The sequence below is a fragment of the Alexandromys fortis genome, unplaced genomic scaffold (assembly GCF_014885135.2).
Source record: "Alexandromys fortis isolate MF-2015 unplaced genomic scaffold, M_Fortis_MF-2015_v1.1 scaffold_234, whole genome shotgun sequence".
Lineage (NCBI taxonomy): Eukaryota > Metazoa > Chordata > Mammalia > Rodentia > Cricetidae > Alexandromys > Alexandromys fortis.
Genome location: NW_026068113.1, coordinates 164672 through 189418, shown reverse-complemented (window position 1 = coordinate 189418; position 24747 = coordinate 164672). Strand labels below are relative to the sequence as shown.

The following is a 24747-nucleotide window of genomic DNA, read 5'->3' as shown; positions in this document are numbered from 1 at the left end:
GATGCTATCTCAAAATTAATGAACTAATAAATCATAACAGAAAATAAATACATGAAGCAGGAATCATCATTTGGATACTAAAGGTGGGGCTGAAAGTCTAATGTGAGAAATACCAAGGTTAGTTCCAGTTTCCAAGCTTCCTGCCATACAGTGACTTTCTGATGGAGGAAACATGCCAATTAGGTCCTCAGCCAAGCGATCAAACTGAGTATCAGCAGCTTTAATAGGGACTGGCTCCATGTGTCCCTGGTAGGGCAAGCTGAGAGGGACGGAAAAGCATGTCTTTGATATTCACATAAAAACGCAGAAGCTCAGCTCTACCACAGGGAGCTTCTGAGAAACTCAAATCACGGGGCATCCTACAGCCCTCAGAAATGTCGGTCCTTGGAGTTAAGAGGGGTCTGAAGGCAGAATGCCACCCATGGTCTGGGGCTTTCGAAGGGTGCTACCAGAATGAAGGGTGAAGTTTTAAAATTCGATAGGCAGATTTGTCTCTCTTTTGATTTCCCAATTTCAGTAACTATACTGCAGCCAAGTAAGAGAATGTCCTTGTCCTCGGCAAATATATACTGAAATATTTGGGCACCAGCTGTTGACACTGAGATAGCTTGGAAAAATTGTGTGAGTGAGTGTGCAATTGTACGTGAGTGCACGTGGGGGTTTGTGTGTGTCTCTCTGTGTGTGTCACGTGTGACTGAATAAAGCAGAGGAGAACTAGTGTTAAAATTTGGAGACTCAAGACTAGGAGAAACTGTATTAGGTTTATGACTTCTATAACTAAAATTATATCAATAAAAAGCTCAAGGGATAGGTCTTAAAGAGGTTAAAAAGTATTTAAATGTTCAAAAGAAAAGTGTTCATTTTTATTATATATACCGGGAAGGGACTCATAAATTTAGTAACTATATTATGAATAACACTAAAATGATTTCTCTTCTTCCAGATTCCCACATGATTAGCTTGCATCTGCATACATTTTCCTGCAGTTATGGTAACTTTTCGTGACATTTTTGGTACCCCAGGAAACTATTTTTATGTTGTTTTTTGAGAAAGGGTTTCATATAGCTCAGACTGGCTTCAGGCTCTCCGTATCTCCTAGGTTGGCCTTGAACCCATGATATTCCTGGCTCAGCCTCCTCCCAGACTGCTGGAATTCCGGCTGTGAGCACTTGTTTCATGCAGCAGCTCCCTACTTAACCTGCACTGTGAGGGGGGCTATGCTAGGAGCCTATCCAAGTCCTCCCTCCTAATTCTCACAGTGACAGAGAAGTGCATGGGAAGCCACCCACTTTACAGGTGGGGACAATGTTCAGCGAGTGTGAATGACTGAACACAGGTGCATGGCCTGTCAGCAGCTAAGGCTGGGCGTGAGCCAGGCATGACACACCAAGTCCAAGCCTTTAACTTTCACCTGACTGTAAGAGACCTTTTTCTTTCCTTCCTTTAAAAGATAAAATAGTCTGGGTGGTGGCAGCTCACTCCTTTAATCCCAGCACTCCAAAGGCAGAAATAGGCAGATCTCTATGAGTTCTAGGCCAGCCTGATCTACAAGAGCTAGTTCCAGAACAGTTAGGGCTGTTACACACACACACACACACACACACACACACACACACCCCTATTACAAAATCCACCCCTTCCCCAAAATTATTAAATTGATTTATTTTATTTTATTTTTTTTGACATAGGGTCTCACTATATCTCCTTGGCTGTCCTGGAATTGGCTATGAAGACCAGACTAGCTTCAAACTCACAGAGATCTGCCTGCCTCTGCCTCCTGAGTGCCAGAATTTAAACAAAATTATACTATCTCTCAAACTCATGGCTCTTTATCTCTGTCTCACACACACGATATACATATATGATAAATATATAAACACAACCTACTGAGTCTATTAGTGTTGCTTATATGTATGTGCGCATGAGTTCAGGTACCCATGGAGACCAGAAGTGTTGGATCCTTCTGCAGCTGAAGTTAGAAGCTGACACAAGCCACCACCTTGTGGATGGTATGGATGCTGGGAGCTAAATTCGGGTTACACACAAGAGCAGCGAATACTCTTAACCTCTGAGCCATCTCTCCGCCCTTCCTCGCACTCTCTGCTTTGAGACAGGATTTTGCTAGGTGGCCCAGGTTGACCTGGAAGTTGCCATGAGGTCAAGCTAACATTGGACTCACAGCCATCAGCCTGCCTTGGCTTCCCGAGTGTTGTGATCACAGGTGGGTGCCAACATGCCCAGCTCTAGTGATGGTATTTTTCCACAGAAGCTTGAACCTGCCAGTAGAGAAGACTCTCAGGCTGCAGCTGGACGATGGCTCTCCTTTCTAGTTGGCTTACAACTAGACCAGGGGATTCTCAGGATGCCCTGACACAGAAAGTTACATTTGTCTTAAATGTGTGGCCACGTTTCTACTCTCCAGAACTTAATTCCTTGAGGCAAACTGACAACTACTGCACAGAGTTTATTAGGTTCCCAGATACCCCCCAGCCTCTCCTGCTGGGGAGGGCAGGAGATGGGAGAGGACAGAGTGAGCATCCCAGCCTAGAGTCTGTTCTGTGCCTACCCCAGTGCCGTGTGTCCACGTGCGCAACCACGCTGGCCAGCGGCCTGCTTGCCTGACTGGGCAGATACTTACCACAGATGAAGCATGTGGTCTTTAAGATCTCCTCCTTCTTCTGCTTCTCACTCCTCAGGTCAGCGAAGGTGTCAATGATGACCCCAAAGATCAGGTTCAGGACGATGATGATGACCATGAAGAAGAAGAGCAGGTCATAGATCACCCTCGCGGCAAACAGAGGCTCCTGTAGATGTGAGATCGCGCCCTCAGTGCCTGTTACCCTGAAGAGGTCAGAGCCCAGCTCCAGCTGGATAGGTATCCCCTTGGGCAGGAGTTACATTGGGCATCAAACTTTAAAATCCCCAACTATGTCTCTTTTTAATCCCCTGGATCTATATTATGATTTCTCCAGCTGCTGAACTAACACAACCAGGAAGGTTCTGAAAGTGTGTTGGGGTGGCCAGGTCTACTATTAAAGCGGACTTCTGTCAAGGGAGGAGAGAAACACAGAGTTGTCGTGGAGCCTGAACATGCTTTAGTGGGCATGCCTGGGGAGGGGCACTGACTAGCTCTTGCACAATGGCTTGTCACATTCCCAGCTCATCCTCCACACCGAGAGTTTACAATCAGCTCCACCACAGTGCACCCCCACTGGCCACCCCCACGCACCCTTGTGTCCCTTCTTTCCCTTGGGATCCGTTTACCTCTTTGGATGGCTTCCTGAGCACATCTCCAACTCCACCCCCACTGCGCAGCCCGTGACTCAGAACGGTGACGATGCACATGAGCAGCGTCTCACACGTGTGCTCCTTATCCTGTTCTGTTTCTTCCGCAGGGAGCAGCTCTGTGAACGGGGCGAGTCATAACACAGTTAAGACAGGAGGGGGTAAGAGACACTGTGATTCTTCAGTGACGTTTCCCAAATGCCATCTCTCCGGCCCAAGAAATAAAGCCACGGGATGAAGAGTCAGGTGTTTGCTGTCAGAACTCCAACAGTGCTGTCCCCACCACTAAACCCTGTTCGCTTCTCAAGCCATGTCAGGACTGTCCTTCCTCTACAGGGCTTCACACGACACCTACTGTTTGAAGATGCTACACTGTTGTCCTATCTGCAAACAGAATATAGTCTTCGGCCCAGACCAGGAAGAGGGCATCTTGCTTCTCAGGCGAGGGATCTATCAGGTTCCAACTGGGCATGCTCAGAGGATGGAAGCATGGCTGGACAGTACAGAGGGGCCATGGCCTCCATGGCTTTACATTAGAAGCTGTCTATCCCACTTGGCAGCCTGCCTTGCTACCTCCTCGCTGCACTGCTGAAACATCATCTCTTTCTTATTCTTTCACTTTTATTTATTTGTTCTGAACTCCTGGAGACTGAATCCAGGCAGGGCCTCACACACGCTAGGCACGTGCTCGCCCACTGAGGTGATCGTCAGCATCACCCCACTGCTGCAGCTTCTGGGCACTTTTTAACATCTTTAACATCTTTCTGGAACCTCCTCTTGCTGCTGTCCTTGCACATGTCCATTATCTCTTTAAAAGAGTTTTACCACCAAGCCTTTAGAATACCCCCTCCCCTCCTTTGCCTAAGAATCCTTGTTTTTTGTTGATGGCTGCCTGTCTTCTAAATGGCACCGTTACTGAGGCAGCATTTGGTTCCATGATCACCCCTTTACCCGGCTCCCTCCGGCTCCATTGCCGTTTCCCACATGGGCCCCGTCCACAGTTGGCACTCACACTCAAATCAGCAGCTTGCGGCTGCACACATGGCTTCCTTTTCTGTTCATCTCCCTCGCGCTTCCAACTTCTCCCCCTTGCCGCTGGCCTCACTCCGGAGCAGTTTCTGCTTTAATCTGCTCTGACACCCCCGCCTCACCTAAGTCGCTGAAGGTGTCTGATATTCACCTGGGGCTGGTGGCCATGCGCTCCTACCTTCTTTGGGTGCAGGGGAGGTACAGTTTTCCCCCGTCTCCACTCTGCACACATCAGAGTACAGGAAATCCTTTGCCAAACTCTCGCCAGTTTCTGGGAAAGAGAAGGGAGTTTTGTGACAAACAATCTGGCAGCATACGGCTAAAATGTTTGAAGTCCCCGGTTCACGGCTGATTAAACAATCCTTTACATAAATAACACCCTCCAATACTGCATATAAATTCAAAGCCACAGATGCAATTTACACTTTTATTTGGTGAGCTGGATGGGAAAAAAGCCAGAAATGTCAAGTTCTGTAGGCTTACTAACAGTATCGCACTTAAATAGCACCTCTCTGACTGCAGAGACAAACAGCTGAAACGCTAAGAGAAATACTACAGGGTGTATGGATTCCGGCAAGATCCGGATCATGCCTGCAGGGGAAGCACCACAGGCATGAATGGCACCCCAGGGCTCAGGCTGGTTTAGGTAAGAACCGGAAGGTAGGTGACGTTTAGTGCCACTTGGTGTCAACCGAAGGCTGAGGTTCCGCATCAAGATACACTACTTGGGGAGAAGGCCGCCAAGGATAGTGCATTATAGCTGGTGTTCTGAACTCAGGTAGCCCGGCTGTCTTTATCCAGGTGTGGCTCACTAAGCATTGGCAGCTATTCTGAGAAATAACACTCGGGCATCATTTAAACATTATCACTGTGTATCATTTGCAAATAGGAAGTCACTTCTAGTTTTGTTATATATACAGGAGCTCATTGTAAAACTCACATTTTTTTTAAAGCCTTAGGGATAGCCACTGCTAGCAATGTGTGGGTCTGTCCACATCAAATACAGATAGTCAAGTGCGGTGTGCAGCGTGTAATTATAGCACTTGGGTGGTAGAGGCAGGAAGATAAGGAACTCAAGGTCATCTTTGGGTACACAGTGAATCCAAGGCCAGCCTGAGCTATACGATCCCCTGTCTCACAAAACTCCATATACAAAACAATATATAAATGTTTCAATTAAAAGTAGGATCTTATTATCATTATTCTGAGTTTTCTTGTGTTATCAGTGTTTGTCCGTAAAAGTTGATAAGGATGCATGCTATGCATGGGGTACCCCACCTCACAGATATGGCCACAGTCCAGTGGAATGTTCCCAACTTCACACTGCAGTCCTAGAAGTCTGCTTTTTCACACACTTAGCAGGTTATCCCCATAAGTATAAATTACCAGGAGTAGGTGTGCTAAGTCAAGGGGATGCTTTCACTAAATATAGTCAAAATGCATTCTGAAAAAGTTGTGCTGGCTGAAAATATGGCATTAGTTAAATTTGTGTGTGTGTCTGTGTGTGTGTGTTTGAGACAGAACCTTGCTACTGTGCAGCCTTGGCTGGCCTCTAATTTGCACCGATTTCAGCTGCCTGAGAGTTAAGATCAGAATATGTACCGGCACACATGCATGCGTCAGTCATTGACCCTTAAAACACAGTATTTGGCATCACCTTTTGAATAACATGAGGATGACCTATATTCATACTTCATACTCTGGTGTTAGGGAGATATCTGTCTGTGAATGTAATGTATTTATTCTAGTCCAGTTAAAATCCTGCTGACATTTAAAAAGACAAGAGGATCCCAAACCCACCTGGAACAGCCGTTTCATTGGGCAGCCTGTCTACTTCCAAGATAAAGTCATCCTTGAAGAACAGATAGCCCACTATTGAGAACAGGTACACCAGGATGAGAGCCAGGACCGCTGTCAAGATGATGGACCGTCCATTGCGGGTGACACTTTTAATGACATTGAGCAAAGTCTCTTCTCTGTACACTAAATCAAACAGCTTCAAATAACAAGAGGATAGAACAATTTTTAAGAAGCCTGTGTTTAGGTTTATATCAGCATCATTTACTCTCTTGAAAATTCAGAATCATTCTATAATTTTAACACATAACATGTTGCCTGTCTTCCCAGTGAGAACTGAGATGGTAAAAATGAGGAAAAATAAACATAGAAGGGGCGGTGGTAATCAGTACCAACTTCAAACAGCACACAAAACAGGTTAGAGGTTCCAGAAATAGAAACAGGAGCTTCAGAGAACAAAGGGGAGGAAAGTAAGCAGGGTCTTGGCATCTATCCATTTAGAATCTATTTTCTAAGCTTCTCCAAAGGCCCAGCTACTCTGGTACCCGCTTCCAGGAAGGGCAGTATCTAATGGTGAAGGCAGGCATGTTACACGCGAATTGTAAGATCTCTGGGCTGCTGAGGCTCACATCTTAGCTCAGCTACTGATGCCACTGGGTCTTGGGCTTTGTTCTGTCCCCAGTCCCTAGCCTCAGTTTCCTCATTTGTAGACTAGAGGATGGAGAGCTAATATTAAGAGTAAGCAAACATCATTTATACAGTGCTTAGCACGCAGGCATTCTTATATGCTGTGCCAGTACTGTAAGAGGTAATCAACAACTTCCCGAGGAAGAGACTGGAGCAGAGTCACACAGTACAGTTGTAAGGATGTCCACAGTGGAGACATACTAGGAAACCTAAGCCCTCCATTTCCTCTCTTAGTATAGGAGAGACCCTGTGAATGTCACACTAGGTTCATAGGTTAGGCCTGACCCCTAACTAAGGGACACACTCTCTTCATGAGGAAGGCAAACCTTGAATATCCATGTAGGCATTAGAGGACGACTGGTAGATTGCCTTGAGGTACCCACAACCGTTTGGTTGGGAGGCAACTAGAAGAGAGCTATGGGGTAACTCTTGGACTTAGAAACTTTTAATTATTATTATTATTTTTTTTTTTAAGATAAGAGTCTTTCTATTTTGCCCACGCTGGCAGCAAACTTTTTATCCCCCTGCGTCAGCTTCTTGACCATCGAGGATTATAGGCACATGTCAGGCCTGGTTGAAGGCTAGCTTTTTGGTTTCTGTTAAACAGTGTGCCCTCTGTCCTCATGTCTAGACAGCCCTGAAAGGCTCGGTCTTCACTGCGGCTTTGAGTAACTGTGCACAGTGAAGTTAGTCATGGGGAAAGCACCTGGGCTCTTGACTGTGCTTTTGATTTACAGCAAGATGCTGACTGAGCCTCTCAGGACCGCTGTCTCGTCATCTGTAAAATGAGTGGATGGAAATGGCTGATCTCCCAATATCTTCCAGCTTAGAATTTTATGTCTCAGGCCATTTTCTGGCCAACTAACTTCCCTCCTACCTAACTCCAATCTGTATCCTGAAACTTGCTTCCTAGAGGGTACTGGGCAAAGGAGGATCCTTAAAAGGAAGCAAGGAGGTAGCATTCAATCCACAAAAAAAAAAAAAAAAAAAAAAAAAGGACGGTTGCTGTTAATGCTAGTTAAATATTGTCTAGCAACTCAGTCTAAGAGAATGTCACAAAGTGAACAAAAGTGAACAAAGGGTACTTGTCTTCTGTGGGCAGGAACCACAGACATGAAACAGGTCAAAACAGAGAAAATGCTCTTGTGGTTTTATTTTTTAAATAATTTTGAATTTTAAACAATAAACACATACTATTTATAAAATTGAGATGGTAAAATGAGGAAAAATAAACATAGAAAAGGGGGTAGTTTAATTAAATAAACCCTTTAATTAAAGAAAGAAAGAAAGAAAGAAAGAAAGAAAGAAACAAAAATTGACCCATGTTCAAAGTAGAAAATTTGGAAAAGACGGAGTACAAAGGAAAAAACCCTAATAATTCTATCATTTATAGATATCCATTCATATTATTCCTTTTTTAAAAATGTAATATATAATAAAGCAAAGAAAAACCAGCCTACAACTCACAATCACAGAGAACCCAGACAACAAAGAGGACCCTAAGAGAGACATACATAGATCTAAACTATATGGGAAGTAGAAAAAGACAAAATCTTCTGAATAAATTGGGAGCATGGGAACCTTGGGAGAGGGTCCCAAGGGGAAAGGAGAGGAAGGAAGGGGAGTGGAGAAAAATATATAACTCAATAAAAACAATTTTAAAAAATGTAATGTACAAATATTATTAAAAATACTATAATAATGACATATAGGCACTCTCAGACAACATTCATAAACATTTCATGTCACAATGATCTCCTAGTAGTATATTGAAAAATTACACACAACATAGCCAATATCGTTTTTTGAATAATCAAGACGTTTCCAATTGTGTTATCAGAATTGCTTTTGTGATGATGAATATCTCTGGATATGCCTGTATATATTCCCGCCTACTTACGGTTTTCTAATTTCCAGAAACAGAAACTTAGAGTTCCTGTTAGAATAGAAAAGTACTGCCTATTGCCGTTCCAGCAAGCTGCATCAAGTTACATTCAGTAGATAAAAATTTCTAACCATTGCGTCCCCATGGCCACCAGACCAGGAGTTATTATGAGTTTTTACCTTTCCCCAAGTGACAGGTTAAACTCAGAGAACCATGGATATTTTAATGAGCTTGTCTTGGTTTGGCACTTAGGGATGCACATGTCTCCGTGTTTAGTGACCATCTGGAGTCCTCATTCTGTCACCTTATGAACTTTGTACGTTTCCATCTTGGGGGTTAATATTTTCTTAAGAATACGACTAGGATGCAGGCGTGAGTCCAGGTTCAGACAGTCTTTGGGGGCCGTGGCACCTTAATTAGGCCAAGGGATCATTATCCCTTCCTCCTCCCTTTCTGGGCTGCCTAAGGTGAGGAAGCTCTGACTATCCAGAGGCTACTAGAGTTCTCTGCTGGAGGTCTTTTTGTTTTATGGAAAACCCAGGTTTGTTTTAAACATTGGGAGTTTGCTTTCTTCATGGGATAATTTGAACAGTTTCCGCACTGTGTTCTGGGCTCTCATCAGACACATTCAGTATTTCTTTGAACGAGAAAAGGAGCTCACAGGCAACCCTAGAAACACACAGGGCAAGCATTCACCACGATCTAGACGGACCTCCCTGGGCTTCTCTGCTAGAAACCCGAGAGCTCCAGAAAACACAGATGTGAACTGCAGTGTGAAATGCCCGTTTCACAGAGGCACAGGCTTGTCTATGTTTTCAAGAGAAATGAGGCTTGCACTTGGGGGATCAACTTCTTATGAGATTTAGAGCAGGAGTTACCTAACCTTACCATGCCTCACGATCCTCAGCTGTGAACTGAAGACATCATCTACCTCAAAAGTAGGGTGAGAATGTGGGAGAAGCATGGACTCGCAAAGAGGTAGCAGCTACGGTCTTGTGGATGGTGAGGCTTGAGGTAAGGATGCTCACATCATCCCACTCTATCCCTTGCATTTAGGAAGGGCCCTGGCTGGCGCCACAAATGACTCAAAAGAAAGGGATGAAAAGGAAGATAAAAGGAAGCAAGATCAACAGGAAGGAGACTATCCGGGAAAGTACACTCCAGCAGGGAGAGATGGCATGGGTCAAAGGGGAGTCTGTCTCGTGGGAGAGACCCATGAGCAGGAACAAAAGAGAGGCCTCCGTGACCTCTGTCCCTCTACCCAGGGCAGGCAGGAGTTTGCTGGACTGGTGGGTATAGGTCTCCTTGGCTCACAGGCTGGAACTCTGGCCATGGATGTTCTTGCATGATACAGAAAGGTTCCGGAATAGAGACAGGGCTCTAAAGATTTCTAATGTAGAATGACCAAAATAGGCCACATAATGGCACTCACAAGTATATCCTGCAACCTCATTGCCTAAAACCTCAAAGCATAGCCAGACAGATTCTGAAACTAGAGAAAATAATCCATTCTGTTTAGCCTGCCAACATCTACCACTAATGGAATGAGCTAATCCTGGAGAATTCTTTATGAGATTTTGTATGAGAGCAGGAATAGAGGATGACAAAGGTAATGGCGAGCCATTGTGAGGCCATGCTTGTCTAGAGTGCTGACATGAACAGCTGCCTATGATCCGAACAGTATCCCTGCAAGGAAAGCATATCCTTCTCACGTGTAAGTGAGGAAACTGAGGCACAGACAAAAGCGAGCAGCTCAGAAACCATATAAACAGCACTTCCTTAAAGGAATTTCCCCACCTTTCTAAATCCCTTCCTTTCCCTCCCTCCCTTCCTTCATTCCTTAAGCCAATACTGAGGCCTTGGACATTTTTGATCTATTTTTATTTCTTGTGTTTTCATACTAGTTTATGCTCTTGCCATGTTGTGTAGGTACAATGAAATTTCTTATCTCCAACTCTGTAGATCTATGTTTCCTCTGACTACTGGACAGGAAATCACTATTTGGTTTGTAACTTAATCTGCTCCCAAGAAAGGGAACAGAAGCAACTCACAGACTGTCAAGGCCATAACCACCTTGCCCCATGGGAACAAAATCACTTTTTTCTAGCAAGCTCATTCTCATGAGTCTTGAGGCTTTGCATGTTACTCCTGCTCTGGTCCTTGCACTGAGTTTGGTTTACTTTGAGAAGAGTACTTTGGTTTGCATTGAGGAAACAGATCACAGGGGAAAGGAGTTGACAGTGTTACCTGAGTCAGAGAAACAGACACATATATAGAAAACATCTGAAGCACATGGACACCTCTTCCCTGAGTGGAAACTACAGATGTGCCACACACAGGACACTATGGGATGATGGACTGTCAGGTTCCCGGGAGCTGCCTTGTTTCCTATGTCATTTTTCTCTCAGATCCTCCCAAGACCAGATACAATTGGGGCTTGCCATGACAGGACCAGGCACACTAGGTGCTGTTAGAAGGTGGGGTCTGTGATAACAGCTGACACGGTTCTCCATGTGTGAGATACGTGAACACCTGCTACTCACCAGCAAGCTATAGAAGAATTCATGTACGAAGAGGCCCATGGCACAGATCAGCAGATACAGCAAATGATAGAGGAACTCGACATCCAGAATCATGGCTCGGTAGCCTCTGGTGAATGTGCCACAGTTGCCCACAAAGCTCATCAGAAAGATGATCTTATTGCAGACCTGAGAACAGATGGTGGAGGGGACAGTCACATGGTGCAGACCATACTCAACTGTGCATGAGAACTGGAGAGGGCCTCAGCACCGAGAGCCCACCAGGCACACTCACGCCTGTCCTGTGGCTCTAAGTCGTTCTATTTCTTTGCTTTTCAGGCATATTACGAATTACACAGGAGTCAAATAATTTCATGTGCGCCACTAATCAAGCAGTGCTTGTGTACGGCAAAAACAAAATTAACACATACTGAAATTACAATTTTCGAAATGAACAATTTCTAACATTCTTGTATGAGTCAGTCAAACAGAGAAGTCGCCTCTATCCACAAACTCTGTGATCGGCATGATCGATGCCTGTTGTCTAAGCTGGCTCCGTTTCAGAAATAACAGAGGTAGAACTTAATGACAAGTGGACAAGTCTCATCTCTCTTTGCTTATATGTTCACAACTAAGATGAACACTTTCTTGAGAAACAAAAATGAGGCTCGCCAGGATGAGCTCTTTCTCTTGTACTTCTTTCTGGGAATGACTTCTCACCTTCCCATGGGAATTCAGGCTTTTCAAGAACCAGTTTTTGGGGTCTGGAAGCAGCTTCAGCCTGGCCAATCACAGTGTTTTATTCTTATGGGTATAATGACTACTCAAGGATAGTCACTTGACCAAATGAAGCCAATGAAAATGTCCCTGGGATTATATCAAGAGACAATTTTGTGTTTTCTACTTACCTTGACCTTGAAGGGATATGAGCTCAGGACTGCTGGCCTCTTCTAACCACACCACAGTCATGAAAACACAACAGCACAGAGGACATATAGCCAAACAAAGGAACACAGGAACGGGGCCCTGCATTCAGCTATACCTGAAGTCAGACTCTTGATTTCTATGACAAGACGAACCAATGCATTTCCCCCTCTGCTTCAGCTAGAATGGGTTTCCTGATACCTACTATTGAAGGGGACCAGACTTATCTACTGGCTAATACTTTTATATCTGCATAGATATAAACCCTATGCCTGAAAGTCCCTCTCTAGTAACATGGTAACAGAAAAGGCTGATGAGAAAGCTCTTTGAATGCACTCGGGAAAACCATCTTCGGCTACTCTAGCTCCCTTGGCACCAGGTGCACAGACGTTCTGCCAGCTAATCTGTCGGCCAGTGTAAGTGAGCTCCCGACAATCAGATAAGTGAGGACTCGGGCACAGACGGAGAACTTCTGGCTTTCTCAAGCAGGCTCAACAGACAACAGGCCAGGTTTCCCCTGAGATCTAAGCCTGTGTGTAAGAGTCCTTCACAGGGTAGCAAAGCACGGCTGACTCTGGATAGAGTCTTAGAAGAGGAGTTTGGAGAGATGAGGGACAATCATAAACCAGTTGATTTCACAGAACCGCCAAATATACCTAAGTTTTAAAAATCTGAACAGGCTGACAATCCACTTCATCTCACTCACTCTTCTCTTCAGCGTTCACTGCTTCTCCAGGAAGTGACTCCTGTTCACGGACTCAGCCCAGTGCTTTACTCCATACTGATTCTGCTTGACCAACTTTAGGTCTAGCTTCCCACTCTATCACCAATGGATTCTGCCCTTATACACCACATCTTTGCTTGTGCCCTGAATGCATCCACCCGAGCTTCCTCCAGCACAAGACTCAGCACTTTGTCCCCACCTTAACCTGGTGCTCTACCTTTTTGATACCACCCTAGTCTCCCCCCCCCCAGCCTTCTTATTTTTAGTTACCCTTCCTTCTCCCATAGGTGGTGTCTCCTGCTAAAAACAAAATAAAAGAAAATAAACCTCTAGTGCATTACAGATAATAATTAATTGTCTAACTTGAGTGTTCCTTGCAAGTGGTTTGTGTTAAAGATGAGCTGTCTGTGTAATAACTGAAGGGCAGAGCAAACAGAACTAGACAGTACACAGGAGACAATCTCTGAGGCACTAAGAGTCTTTCTATCATCCATCAGTCCATCCGTCCATCCATCCATCATCCATCCATCCATCCATCCATCCATCCATCCATCCATCCATCATCTGATCATCCTGCATGCCCTCTTAAACTTTTCTTGCACATGACACATATGCCACCCTCTCCAGAACTGTCTCTCGTTGTCACTGCACTCACAGATTTAAAAATGTCAGAGCTAACGTTAATGGCATGTTTTGTCACCACAAGCATGGTAAGTGAACAATGTGACTACATTTTCACCTCAAAAACTTTGCTACATCATTTCATTTTAGATGGTGGCCAGAGGCTTTGCCTAGTCATCCCTGACTGGAAATTTGTCGTTAAGTTTGTCTTTTTTTAGGCGAGGGGGATGGCCTGGTTGTTAAAGTGCTTCGTATGCGAGCCTGAGCTTGATCCCCAGAACCCATGTAAAAAAAAAAAATCCTTGTGTGGTGATGTGTGCTTGTCCTCTCTATGCTGGGGAGGCAGAGACAGGCAGGTCCTGGGGGCTAGCCAGACTAACCAAACCAGCAAGCCTTAAGTCAGTGAGACCTTGTCTCAAATAAGAAGGTGAATGGCTCCTGGGGTTGACACTGAAGTTGACACTTGGCCTCTATATGCACCGGCACAAGGGCGTATGTACACAAGCATGTGTACACACATGAACACACACCCCAAGACCCAGGTGGTTTTAACGAGAATAGCCCACATTGGCTCATATGTTTGAATACTTCACCCCCAGCTGGTAGACTGTTTGGGAAGAATTAGGAAGTGCGTCACAGGGTAGGGGATGGGAGAGGAGGGAGAATTTGAGCCATTTCCACTTTGCTTTCTTGGCCTCCTGGTTGGGGAACAATTTGTGAACTCTCAGCTCTTCTTGCTGCCAAACGTTTGCCATCAATGGACTCCAACTTTCTGAAACCATAAGCCCAACTAAATGCTTTATAACACATACAATAAATTTCTCCCTTTTACTGCCCACCCAATCAAGACAGCAATTCTTCATTTGCTTGAAGCAAAAGATCTTGCCACGGTTTGACAAGGATTGGCTCTGCCCTTTTGCCCACCCTGTGGAGTTCTTTCCTTCACCTCTGTGATATCTGTACCTTGTTTCTTATGTCTACACTATGACTCAGCCTTACCACACCTGATCAAAAGCACCGCCAGAGCCCCAAAAGGCCACCCTCCCTGCCTACAGCACCTTCCACCCTAGTCCACATAACACGGATGAATGAATTTTCAAGAATGCCTTTGTACAAATCATCTTGGCTCAAAACATTGTAAGCACTTCCTACCAAGGTGAGCAGAGTCTCCCAGCATTTATTCGTATAAAGTTATTCCCAACAGACACATCTACGAAACTACAGGTTAAAGCATTTGGGAAACAAGACTTTGCAGGTTCTCTTCCTCAGAGAGTCATGATCACTTCTATAGGTCTCCGATAAATCTTACAACACTTTTCATTTTATTGAACCCAGTACTTCCTATATGGATTCCACCATGGAACCTTTTCCAAACTTAACACCTAATATACCACCATGGATTGATGTTTTGGAAATAGATGTGAACCTGGAAGATGAGGCCCAATGGATTTCTCCTAGAGTTTAATGTCCCAGGATCAGTCCCCATGTAAAACGCAAGTCTCTTGCCTGCTGTTCCACTTTGCTCTATGGGACCTAAAGTGAGTAAAATGCTTTTCCGAGTTTTGCACCTCTTGGCCTCACCTTTCCTAGTCTTTAAGGTACAACTTCATAGGTTGTAGTGACACATACCCATAATCTTGTCACTCTGGAAGGCTGAGGCAGGAAGATTATGAGTTTGAGGCCAGCCTGGGCAACATAGTGAGTTCAAGACTAATCTTGGCTACACAGCTGTCTCAAAATCAAAACCAAATCAATGAAACTCACAATTTCAACCCTGACTCCTTCTCTGAGCTTATTTTGCCAGAATCCTTGCTGCTTTTTGCCATCTGAAGACCTAGGCATGGCTGTGCATTACCCTTATTTTTCTGACACTTCCATTTTTTGTACAGCTTTCTTATATGCTTAGAACAGGAACCAAAGCCAAAGGAAGGAACTTTTAAATTCCCATGACACCTTTCATATCTGAAGTTTCTCTTTTCCTCTGCTAAGAGTCCTGTGCCACCTACAGCCTTCTATCGGCCATCACCCTTTCCTAAGGACCCTTAGCATCCCTTCCACTATAATGACTGCATTTCTCTGTGTTCACTGACATTAGTTATGCCTAATTCTCTTCTTCTTTCTCCACTTCCTCTGTCTGTTTTTTGAACAGTCCCTATGACCTCTCCCCTCTTTTCTATGTAAGACTTTGTTAATATTTGATCATTTGACTTACTGGCTAAAAACCTATGGTCTAAGCAAACCTTTGGCCTGACTGGTCAAACTAACTTAAAGTTACTCTGTTGCTACCATTACTATCTAGTTCTTGAAAGGGCTACTCCCAAGGAAAGGACCTGCTGAGGCCCAAATGATGTCTTTGGAGACTCAATTTACCCTGAATAGGTCAAAGAAGATGCCAATCTAACAGTATTTTATTTTATTTTTTCTAGATTGAAAACATAGGCCAAGATGCCAGGGACCAAATGGAAGATATTCCCACCAATTTGCAAATAAGAACTGTACTATAAAGTGGTTCATACTTACATTGAAAGCTCCCAGCAGAAACAGTGTAGGTTGTAACCCAACTGAAAATATCAATCGTAGGATTGTGGAAGCAATTAAGGCCCGGATGCCATGGGGCTTGGGCAGAGCAATGACGATTGCCAGAGATATGAGCATGGCTGTCCACAGAAGGCCTGACCAGTGAGGCTCTAATGTTCCTGGAAAGACAAAACAGAGGTCTTTGGGCTTCGTGCTTTCATGGCATCTGGGTGACAGATTAAGGCAGGATTGATGACATTTTCTTCAGTTACCTCTCTAAACTACGTTGTTCTGATTTTTACCTCAAATTCTCAGTTCCAGAGGGTTTAGACTTCCAAGTCATCATTTATGTTTCTTCTGCCTGGAAAACTCCCTGGTCCTCCTGTGTATCTCAGGTTTAGCTGACACATTACCATTTTGAACAGGCAGAGTGTTCTCTTCCTCATGCTTCCTGGCCTTTCCTACAGGCCTGGTATGCTAGGGCAGCTCCCTACCCGCGGAGCTATAACTCCTGGCTCAAATGTTGCTCATTTCTTCTTTTCTTTCTGTCCTTTTTTCCTTTTAAAAGATTTATTTATTTTTACATGCACTGGTGTTTTGCTTGAATGTATGCCTATTTGAGGGTGTCAAATTGCTTGGAGATGGATTACAGGCAGTTGTAAACTGCCATGTCGGTTCTGGGAATTGAACCCGGGTCCTCTGGAAGAGCAGCCAGTATGCTTTAACTGCTAAGCCATCTCACCAGCCCCATATGCTGCTATTTTCTAACCATTATTTTTCTTGTCTGTGTCCTGCCTAGACTCTAAAATTTCTTGAGAAAAGTACCTAGCACAGAGGAGATATCAGATACTTCTTCAACAAATAAAACTGATCTGCAGGACACAATTAATTTCTGGGGATGGAGGGACTGGAAGCCTAAACTTGCTTTATATTAAAAACATGCAAAGGAAAACCGCAGGTTCCATGGTTGAACTTGATGTCCTCAAGGGAAGGAGGAAGGCAACTTCTGGCTCTTGAGCATCATCTCCAGTTAGATTACCCCTGCAGTCAACGAGCTTCTACCAGTTTTTGTCATCTCTTGCTATTTCAGGTTCTATTTAGAGTGTCCCACGAGATGTCTTGGTTACATAACATGAGCCAATGTGGCTAAAAATACAATTCTGTAAAACACTCATTAAAAAAAAAAACACCCCTATTGCAAATGCTGTCACATTTTGAGTCTCCCTCAGATGTAAACAAGCAGTGCTACATGATTCAGGACACTTATATAAAGGAGCTTTTCTTCTTTAGAATGGCCAGGAGTATAGCACAGTCCAAGAGGAGGTAACTATGCAGGTGGCTGCTCTTTCCCCAGCTACGTCACACCTACCGTCACACCCACCCAGAGGCATTTTCTCCTCAACAATTGTCCTCCTAGAGTCAGCCACTTGCCTTTTTTCACTTTCGGTATCCTTGAGAAGGAAAAACTGGTTAAAAATGGGCACAAGGTGGCAGTTCAGATCTCCAGCATCCATGTTAATGTTGGATGGATTTGGTGGCTCTCTTGTAAACCCAGTGAGTGGGCGAAAGGGACAGGGAATCCTCACAATGAGTTTGCTAGCTAGACTAGCGAGGCTCAATTGAGAGACCTTGCCTCAATACACAAAGTGGAGATCAAGACACATACCACATATACAGGAAAGGGAAGAAGGGAAGGGAAGGGAAGGGAAGGGAAGGGAAGGGAAGGGAAGGGAAGGGAAGGGAAGGGAAGGGAAGGGAAGGGAAGGGAAGGGAAGGGAAGGGCACAGGGGCACATACGGTTTGTGAAAACTCAAAATGTGGATTCTGGGGGCGTATGTACCTTTCTGTGCACTTTTAACAACTGTCAGGCATCATTGTCTTTCTCCTGTTCTCATTCATTATCACTTATTCAGCCCCCTCTGCCAACCTATGGGGTTGGTACAGTATCTCTATTTTAAAGGTAATCCACTTTTTATATATTTTCTCCTAAGTAACATAGCGTATGGCTAGAAGTCACATGCCTCTAATGTTAATAGACTTTAGCTACTATTAAAAAAAGAACTCGCCAGGCGGTGGTGGCGTGCCCTTTCATCCCAGTACTCGGGAGGCAGATGGATCTCTGTGAGTTCGAGGCCAGCTTGGTCTATAAGAGCTAGTTCCAGGAGAGCTAGGATTGTTACACAGAGAAAAACCCTGTCTTGAAAAACAAAACAAAACAAAACAAATAAAAAAAGAAGGAAAGAAAAAAAAGAATTCATTGTAAACATAGATCAAGAAGTTTGGCATTTTGTAGTCATATGACCATCACCAGATGTTGTCACCACAATCAAGACACAGACTGCACTCGACCTGGCAAACATGAGCACCCTGAAGATTCCCAGGAATTCTCTGTAGTTTATGTGTTGCCTTATCCTACCCCCAGGTTACCATAAGTGTGTTTGTTACTATAATTTTGCATTTCTCATGAAAATGGAGAAAGAAGTCTATTAGTAGTTAGTCTTTTGTGTGGGACTAATAAGTGTTTCAGAATCAGGCTGGTTACTCCTATTTCATTATTTTTATTGCTATGTGGTACTATGGATGTACCACAATTTATTTATTTACTCAATAAATGAAGGGATATGTGTGGTCATCCCAGTGTGGAGATTCGGAATGATGCTACTGGAACATTCAAGTGCAAACCTTGGAGTGGGGTTGATTGATGCTGTCCTTTCTTTTGGATAAACACAGAGAAGTAGATTGTTGGCTCTTATATATAATGCACAACTTTGTGAGATACTGCCATATTGCTTTCCACAGAGACTGCACCTTTTTGCCTTTCATTGGCCTTTGACACTGACAGTATTTTGTAATTTAGTCATTCTAGCAATATATGACTGTTGTTCTCATTTGTGCTTTATGGACAAATCATGATGCTGGCTATCTTCTCATGTACCTACTGGTCATTCTTCGACCTTCTTTTGTTATTCATTTGAGCAAATACCTTGCCCATTCTTTTACTGGGGTGTTCTTTTTATTACAGTTTTTTATGTGTTCATATTCTGCATGTAAGTACTGATATATTCAGATACATTCTTTAGAAATGTTTTCTCCCATTCTCTGGCTTGTCATTTCATTCTCACAAATGTTTAATAACCATTTTAAAAAGATTCTCTTCTTTCTCTTTGGGGTGGTGGTGCTAAAGACAAGGCCACACTATGTTGCTCTGGCTGGCTTAGAACTTTTTGAATTTGAACTCACAGAGATATGCCTGAGTTTACCTTCCATGTGCTGGGATTAAAAACCTATTCAACCAAGCTCGGTTTTCAACAGATTCTTAATCTTTTAACCATAAATGTGGCCAGTACAACACGTGCATTCCAGTCCTAAAGAGGTCAATGTAAGAACTTGCTCTTTCCTTCCTACTAACATGGTACTGAGAACAAGTGCTAGACTCCAAGAGATTGGGTCTAGAAAGAAATCTTGGAGACAGCTGGAACTGGAGAAAAGTGAATCTGGACTATTACAGGATTGACTGTTAGTTTTGTTACATATGATAATATCATGGTGGTTATATATATTTTAAAATATGCTTATAAGTTAGAGGAACACTGAAATATTTATGGTCAAAACAACAAAATGTCTAAACTTTTCTAAAATGTTTCAAAAATACAGTAGGGGGCTAGAGGAAACAAGTTTAGCAAAATGCTAATTGTTCAAGCTGGGCTGATGTACATGGCAGTTTGTCATGCTGTTCCTTCCACTCATAAGCAAGTTAAAGCATTTCAATCATAAGATAGTTTAAGGAGCCACACTGTCTTTACTTGAGGCACTGTGGCATACTCACAGACTGAGCAATACCTGACTCTGTTTAAGTGCTGTGCTTCCAATGAGTAGCTCAGCAGACTGGGGAGATGCCTTTGCAAAGGAGCTTTTAAGGCCACAGCTACCTTTGCTTGCTACAGTCTCATAAGCCATGGAACTACAGCACCGCACACAAAAAGGTTGTTATGTACATCTAAGAGATACATTTTAGCAGTCCTGTTTTTAGGGTGTAAGAAATTGTGATGCAAACATACACAGAAAATTTATTTTGGAAGTGCTGGAGATCAAATCCTGGCCTTGGTCATGCTTGGCAAAGATCCTACTACTGAGCTGCCTATATAGAGCCAAACATATACTGTTCTTACATCAGCACTTTCAGATTAGCGAGCCACATCTATTTTCTGAGCAGCATTAATGCAACCATTTTCCTGAAAACCGTTGTTGAGCACAGAAAATTCCCATAGCACATGTTACAAATCCTGCTTCCAAGGTAACTTCAGTCTCCGTATTGTTAACGGGGATTTGTAGGTTGAATCAGCCTCCTTTCATTCCTAAGAGCTCTGACATGCTTTCCATTTAATCTGCTGGCATGAAGTTGACCAATGATCCATAATCAGACAAGGAAACCTTGTATCCTTCAGGCTAATGAAGATGAGTGCCACACATAGAGTATGCCACAATAGGGTTGGGAAGATCTCAACCATCACCTCATTCAAGAGGCCTCAAGTTTGACTGGTAAGGGTTTAGGCTTCTACAACTATTTTGTTGGAACCTTCTAGGCATTTCTGAAGTTATACCAAAGCCTCAGCATCCTGACTATGTGTCAGCATCCAAGAATACAAGCAATATCACGGAGTAACCAAAGAGGCTTGTACGTGGTCATATGACCAGTGGCCAGCAAACCCATGTCTAGAATTTCACAGTATGAAGGATAAAACTGAAAAGTGGGGGGTGTCAACTTACTGTTCCCAGACACTGCCCTGGTTGCTGGTACAAATGACCAGTGATGAAAATAGTTGGGTGAATTATAAAAGTCTGTTTGAAATATCGATAGAGGGATGGAGGGCACATAAAAGTACATGCAAAGAAATGGCCAAGCAATCTGCTGGGATGAACACAGCCATTTCTCTGAGTTGGAAGGAGACCTGGGTAATCACCAATGGAGGTTTGTGCTGACTCCTTTATTGCTCTCACCCCCATGGATTAATGGATCTTGGTTAATGGAGATACTTTCCCAGATGAAAACTGTAGCCCTGTGATCCAATAAATCTTTTCAGACATAAACACTCATGTTTCCTGATTTGGCATTTATAGAAAGAAAATGCTTCCCCCGACCTGTGTTTAGATTGTGACTATTTAAATGATACCTTCAATGTAAATCCAAACAGAAAAGTTAAGTCCTAGAAAGGGTATGTAGCATTATACAACATGTTATCCCTTTAAAGTTGGTCCTTAAATATACTTTTATTACACATATGCTGCTTAGATCTACAACTGTAATATTCAGTTTAAATATTCTCAGTGTTTTTCTGGGTCTGATTGGGAGCTTCTTTATCCCATTAAGTTTCATACAGGATGCTACTGTCAGGTTGTTTTACCTACAGGCCAAGTGGTGTGCTAAAAAGCTCTGATGAAAAATTTAGCTAGAAACTGGGCCTCCCTGGAGACAGAGATGCACGGGACTGGGCACATGGTTCCATGCTGGAGCACTTGCCTAGCATGCATGAGGCTTTGGATTGCATCCTTACTGTGGTGAGAGGAAAGAGGACATGGATATCTAAGAGAGGAGGAACATTTCATGTCTGCCACCAGAACCCCAGTGCCTCTCAAATACCAGTTATCGAATTGAGGATCCCCCCCAACAGAAAAATGTTGTCTTATACTGTGTGCCTTTTCTCATCAGAACATGTAGAAGGCTCAGGCAGATGACTGGAAGGAGATGGTGGGCGGGGGAAATCCATGAATGGCTGCAGCCGCTCTCCAGTCTAAACATTCAAGGAGTACTGGCTAGCGTCTCAAGACGTGCCTCACCCCTGACCTTCGAAACGGAAAAAAGATTCCAGAGGTTTCTTAAAGTCTTTAGTCTAAAAACCACCCCAGAAGTGTGCTGTGGGAAAACATACAATGGATTGGTTACAAAATGTCTGTGCTGTAAGATCAGCTCCACCACTAACTAGCTTGGCACACTGTCTCTCTCAACTTCTCAGACACATGCTTTCCCCATATGTAAGACATGGGGTTTAAAACAATTTCTGACAGGCTCCATAGCTTCTCTTCCTCTTCCTTTTTCTTTTAAACTATTTTAAGTTTGATTTAAAATCAAATCTTGGGTAAAAGCTACTATTTCATCTTATCTGGAAAAGGGTAATTTGGAAACTGGGATTCTAAACGGCACCAATAGCTTCTATGATATAATTTAAGACCCACGTTCTAGCCTTCCTGTTAACATTCAGCTGTTTCCTTGAAATTAAAGATACTGAGCGAGAAATGATAGAATGTGCCTATATGCTGGCTAGTTTTATGTCAATTTGATACAAGCCAGCATGATTTGGGAAGAGGGAACCTCAACTGACAAAGTGTCCCCAACTCTGACTGGATCCTCAAAATTAGGATTCTCAGACTTTAGGGTATCTTCTTTCTTCTTTTTATAAATATAATTTTAATTACACTTTATTTTTTAACCTGGATGCCAATGGGATTAGTTTAGTATTTAATTTACTTAGAAAAGAGTATCTCAAAATGAAATACAAGTCTATGTTTCTCCCCAAAAGTTCCATTAGCAAAATCAAAAAAATAGGCTGAGCAAGCCAAGAGGACAGGAGAGCAGGCAACCTGTGCCGTGACCTCTGCTTTATTCAGTTCCTGCATCCAGTTTCCTGCCCCGATTTCCTTTGATGGTGGATTGTGATGTGGAAGCATAAGCTTAAACAAACCTTTCCTTCTCCATGTTGCTTTTGGTCATGGTGTTTTTATCACAGCAATAGGAATCCTGAGGAAGACAGCCTGTCAGCAGAAGGCTGGAGCAAGAGGAGGATCCTGGCTTCTAGGCTAGTTTGTACTGTATAGCGAGACTGTGTGTCAAAAGATATAAAGATGCGGTTACCTCCTCGCACTCCTTTAAAGGGGTAGAAAAATGCCACCAGCAGGTTCATTAGGACGGCCAGGTTGAAGGAAATGCTGCTCCAGAAAGACATGTTTCGGGCACACCAGTACAACACAGGCTGGGCTGTGGAAACAGATGAAGTCTGTGAGGTTGGTGGTGATGATGATGATGATGACACATCCGAGCACTAGAGCTCAGCACGGCCCTTCCTCCTCCTAGACTCCCACAAGTCCACTTTTGTTCCCAGTTTTGACCACAACAGTAAGAACGAGAATTTGTTTCCAAGCTGGCACACAGTGATGTGACATTGGTTCACTGGAGAACTCGCTAACAGAAGATGCATTGGGGGATAAGGAAGAAGAGAAGGGCAATGCCTGGGCCAGCTCCAAGTCCTGCATGCCCCAGTCAGCTCCACCAGTTATGGAATCTGAGGGTTACCCAGAGTTCACACACTATGGCTCTGGTTCTTGCTCAGATCTCCAGTACCAGACGAGAAGCTCAGAGAGACTCAAGGATTCAATCAGCCTTTTAGAAATGTCAGGGAGACAGAACATTCGGAGCTGGCCCAGCTGAGCCTCTGACTGGGCCTGGTACCATTTTCTTGGCTTAAAACTCTCCATTAATTCTCCACTGCAGGCCACTTACCCCTTTCTCCCATTAAGTCGCTTGTCATTTCCCTCAAATGGTACAGTTGATCTCAAAACCAAGGAACCGGGGACAGTAGGTAGCTGACCATGGTCAGCAGTGGCGTTCACATTTTCAAAGTCTCCTGGAGTCACAAAACTATCACAGAGAAGCAGGGGATACTTTGCACATTGCCACCTTCTTAAGCCATTGTGCAAATCATTCTGACTGATGATCCCATGCCACAGAAGTCATAGAATTAACTGAAGGGACCATGTAGGGAACAGCATCCATAAGACAGTCTCATTGGACATCAGTTTCCTCCAGAGCAGAGCACAGGCTATGTGAGCCAGCATCTCTATCATAAACCACCTCCCTACCAATGAAATCTTCATTTAACTTTAGGACAGCAGCCAGTGACAAATTCAATGACCCTATAATGATGCCTGCAACAGCAGCCAAGCCTTTGGAAACTTCCATCCAAAGAAAGTTACGGAACAATTAAAGAGGTCTCTGTGTAATTTAGTAATTGTTGATATCATGTTGGAACTTGGTCACAGGCAATGTTTCAAAACTGTTGAGTTACAGAGCTATGAGCAATCATCTAGTTTGAAATTCTTCATTTTAAAAAAAAATAAGAGAAACCAATGCCCAGAATTTGGAGGAAGCATTGCCGATCTCATTTCCCCAATTAGTGATCATCTGGAGCCAGTGAAAGGGGTAAAGACAGATGGCCAATGTCACCATCCAATAGAGCTGACTGAATCCAGTCAACTTCCAAATAGCAATGTAATATTTTGTAAATTAATTGCGGAAACAAAAAAAGAACATACTTTTTGAGACAGGGTCTCATGTTGTCTAAGCTGGCCTCAAATCAGTTTGGCAGCTTAGGATGACTTCAAATTTCTTATCCTCCTGCCTCTTCTTCACTGAGTGTTGGGATGAGAATTGCGCACCACTATGCCTAGTTTTATATGGTGCTGGGGATCAAACCCAGGGCTTCATGTATGCTAGGCAAGAACTGAAAAACTAAGGCACATTCCTAGCCTGCTGAAGCAAACTAGAGATGAGAATTCATCTGGTCTGGCTGCAATAGTCACCGGCACGTCTGTGGGGACTGATGTCCACTTCTGAAATCCATAACAAAAACAGGGAAAGAACCGGAGAGATTAATGGCAGAAAGCTTGTAACCGCTGAAGCTGAGTGACAGCTTTGGCGAAACTGACAG

General features: G+C 43.6%; 1 protein-coding gene across 1 annotated transcript in view; it reads right to left on the bottom strand.

Moving 5' to 3' along the window:
* The window catches only part of Itpr1 (inositol 1,4,5-trisphosphate receptor type 1), a gene marked incomplete at its 5' end in the record, with an annotated part of 210471 nt that overhangs the window by 28571 nt on the left and 157153 nt on the right, over window positions 1-24747 (bottom strand). The window contains 7 exons of the mRNA XM_050124741.1: window positions 2639-2804; window positions 3265-3404; window positions 4493-4585; window positions 6115-6310; window positions 11227-11391; window positions 15992-16167; window positions 22896-23018. Coding sequence (XP_049980698.1) covers window positions 2639-2804; window positions 3265-3404; window positions 4493-4585; window positions 6115-6310; window positions 11227-11391; window positions 15992-16167; window positions 22896-23018 — 1059 coding nt within the window. The remainder of the gene's footprint in view (window positions 1-2638; window positions 2805-3264; window positions 3405-4492; window positions 4586-6114; window positions 6311-11226; window positions 11392-15991; window positions 16168-22895; window positions 23019-24747) is intronic.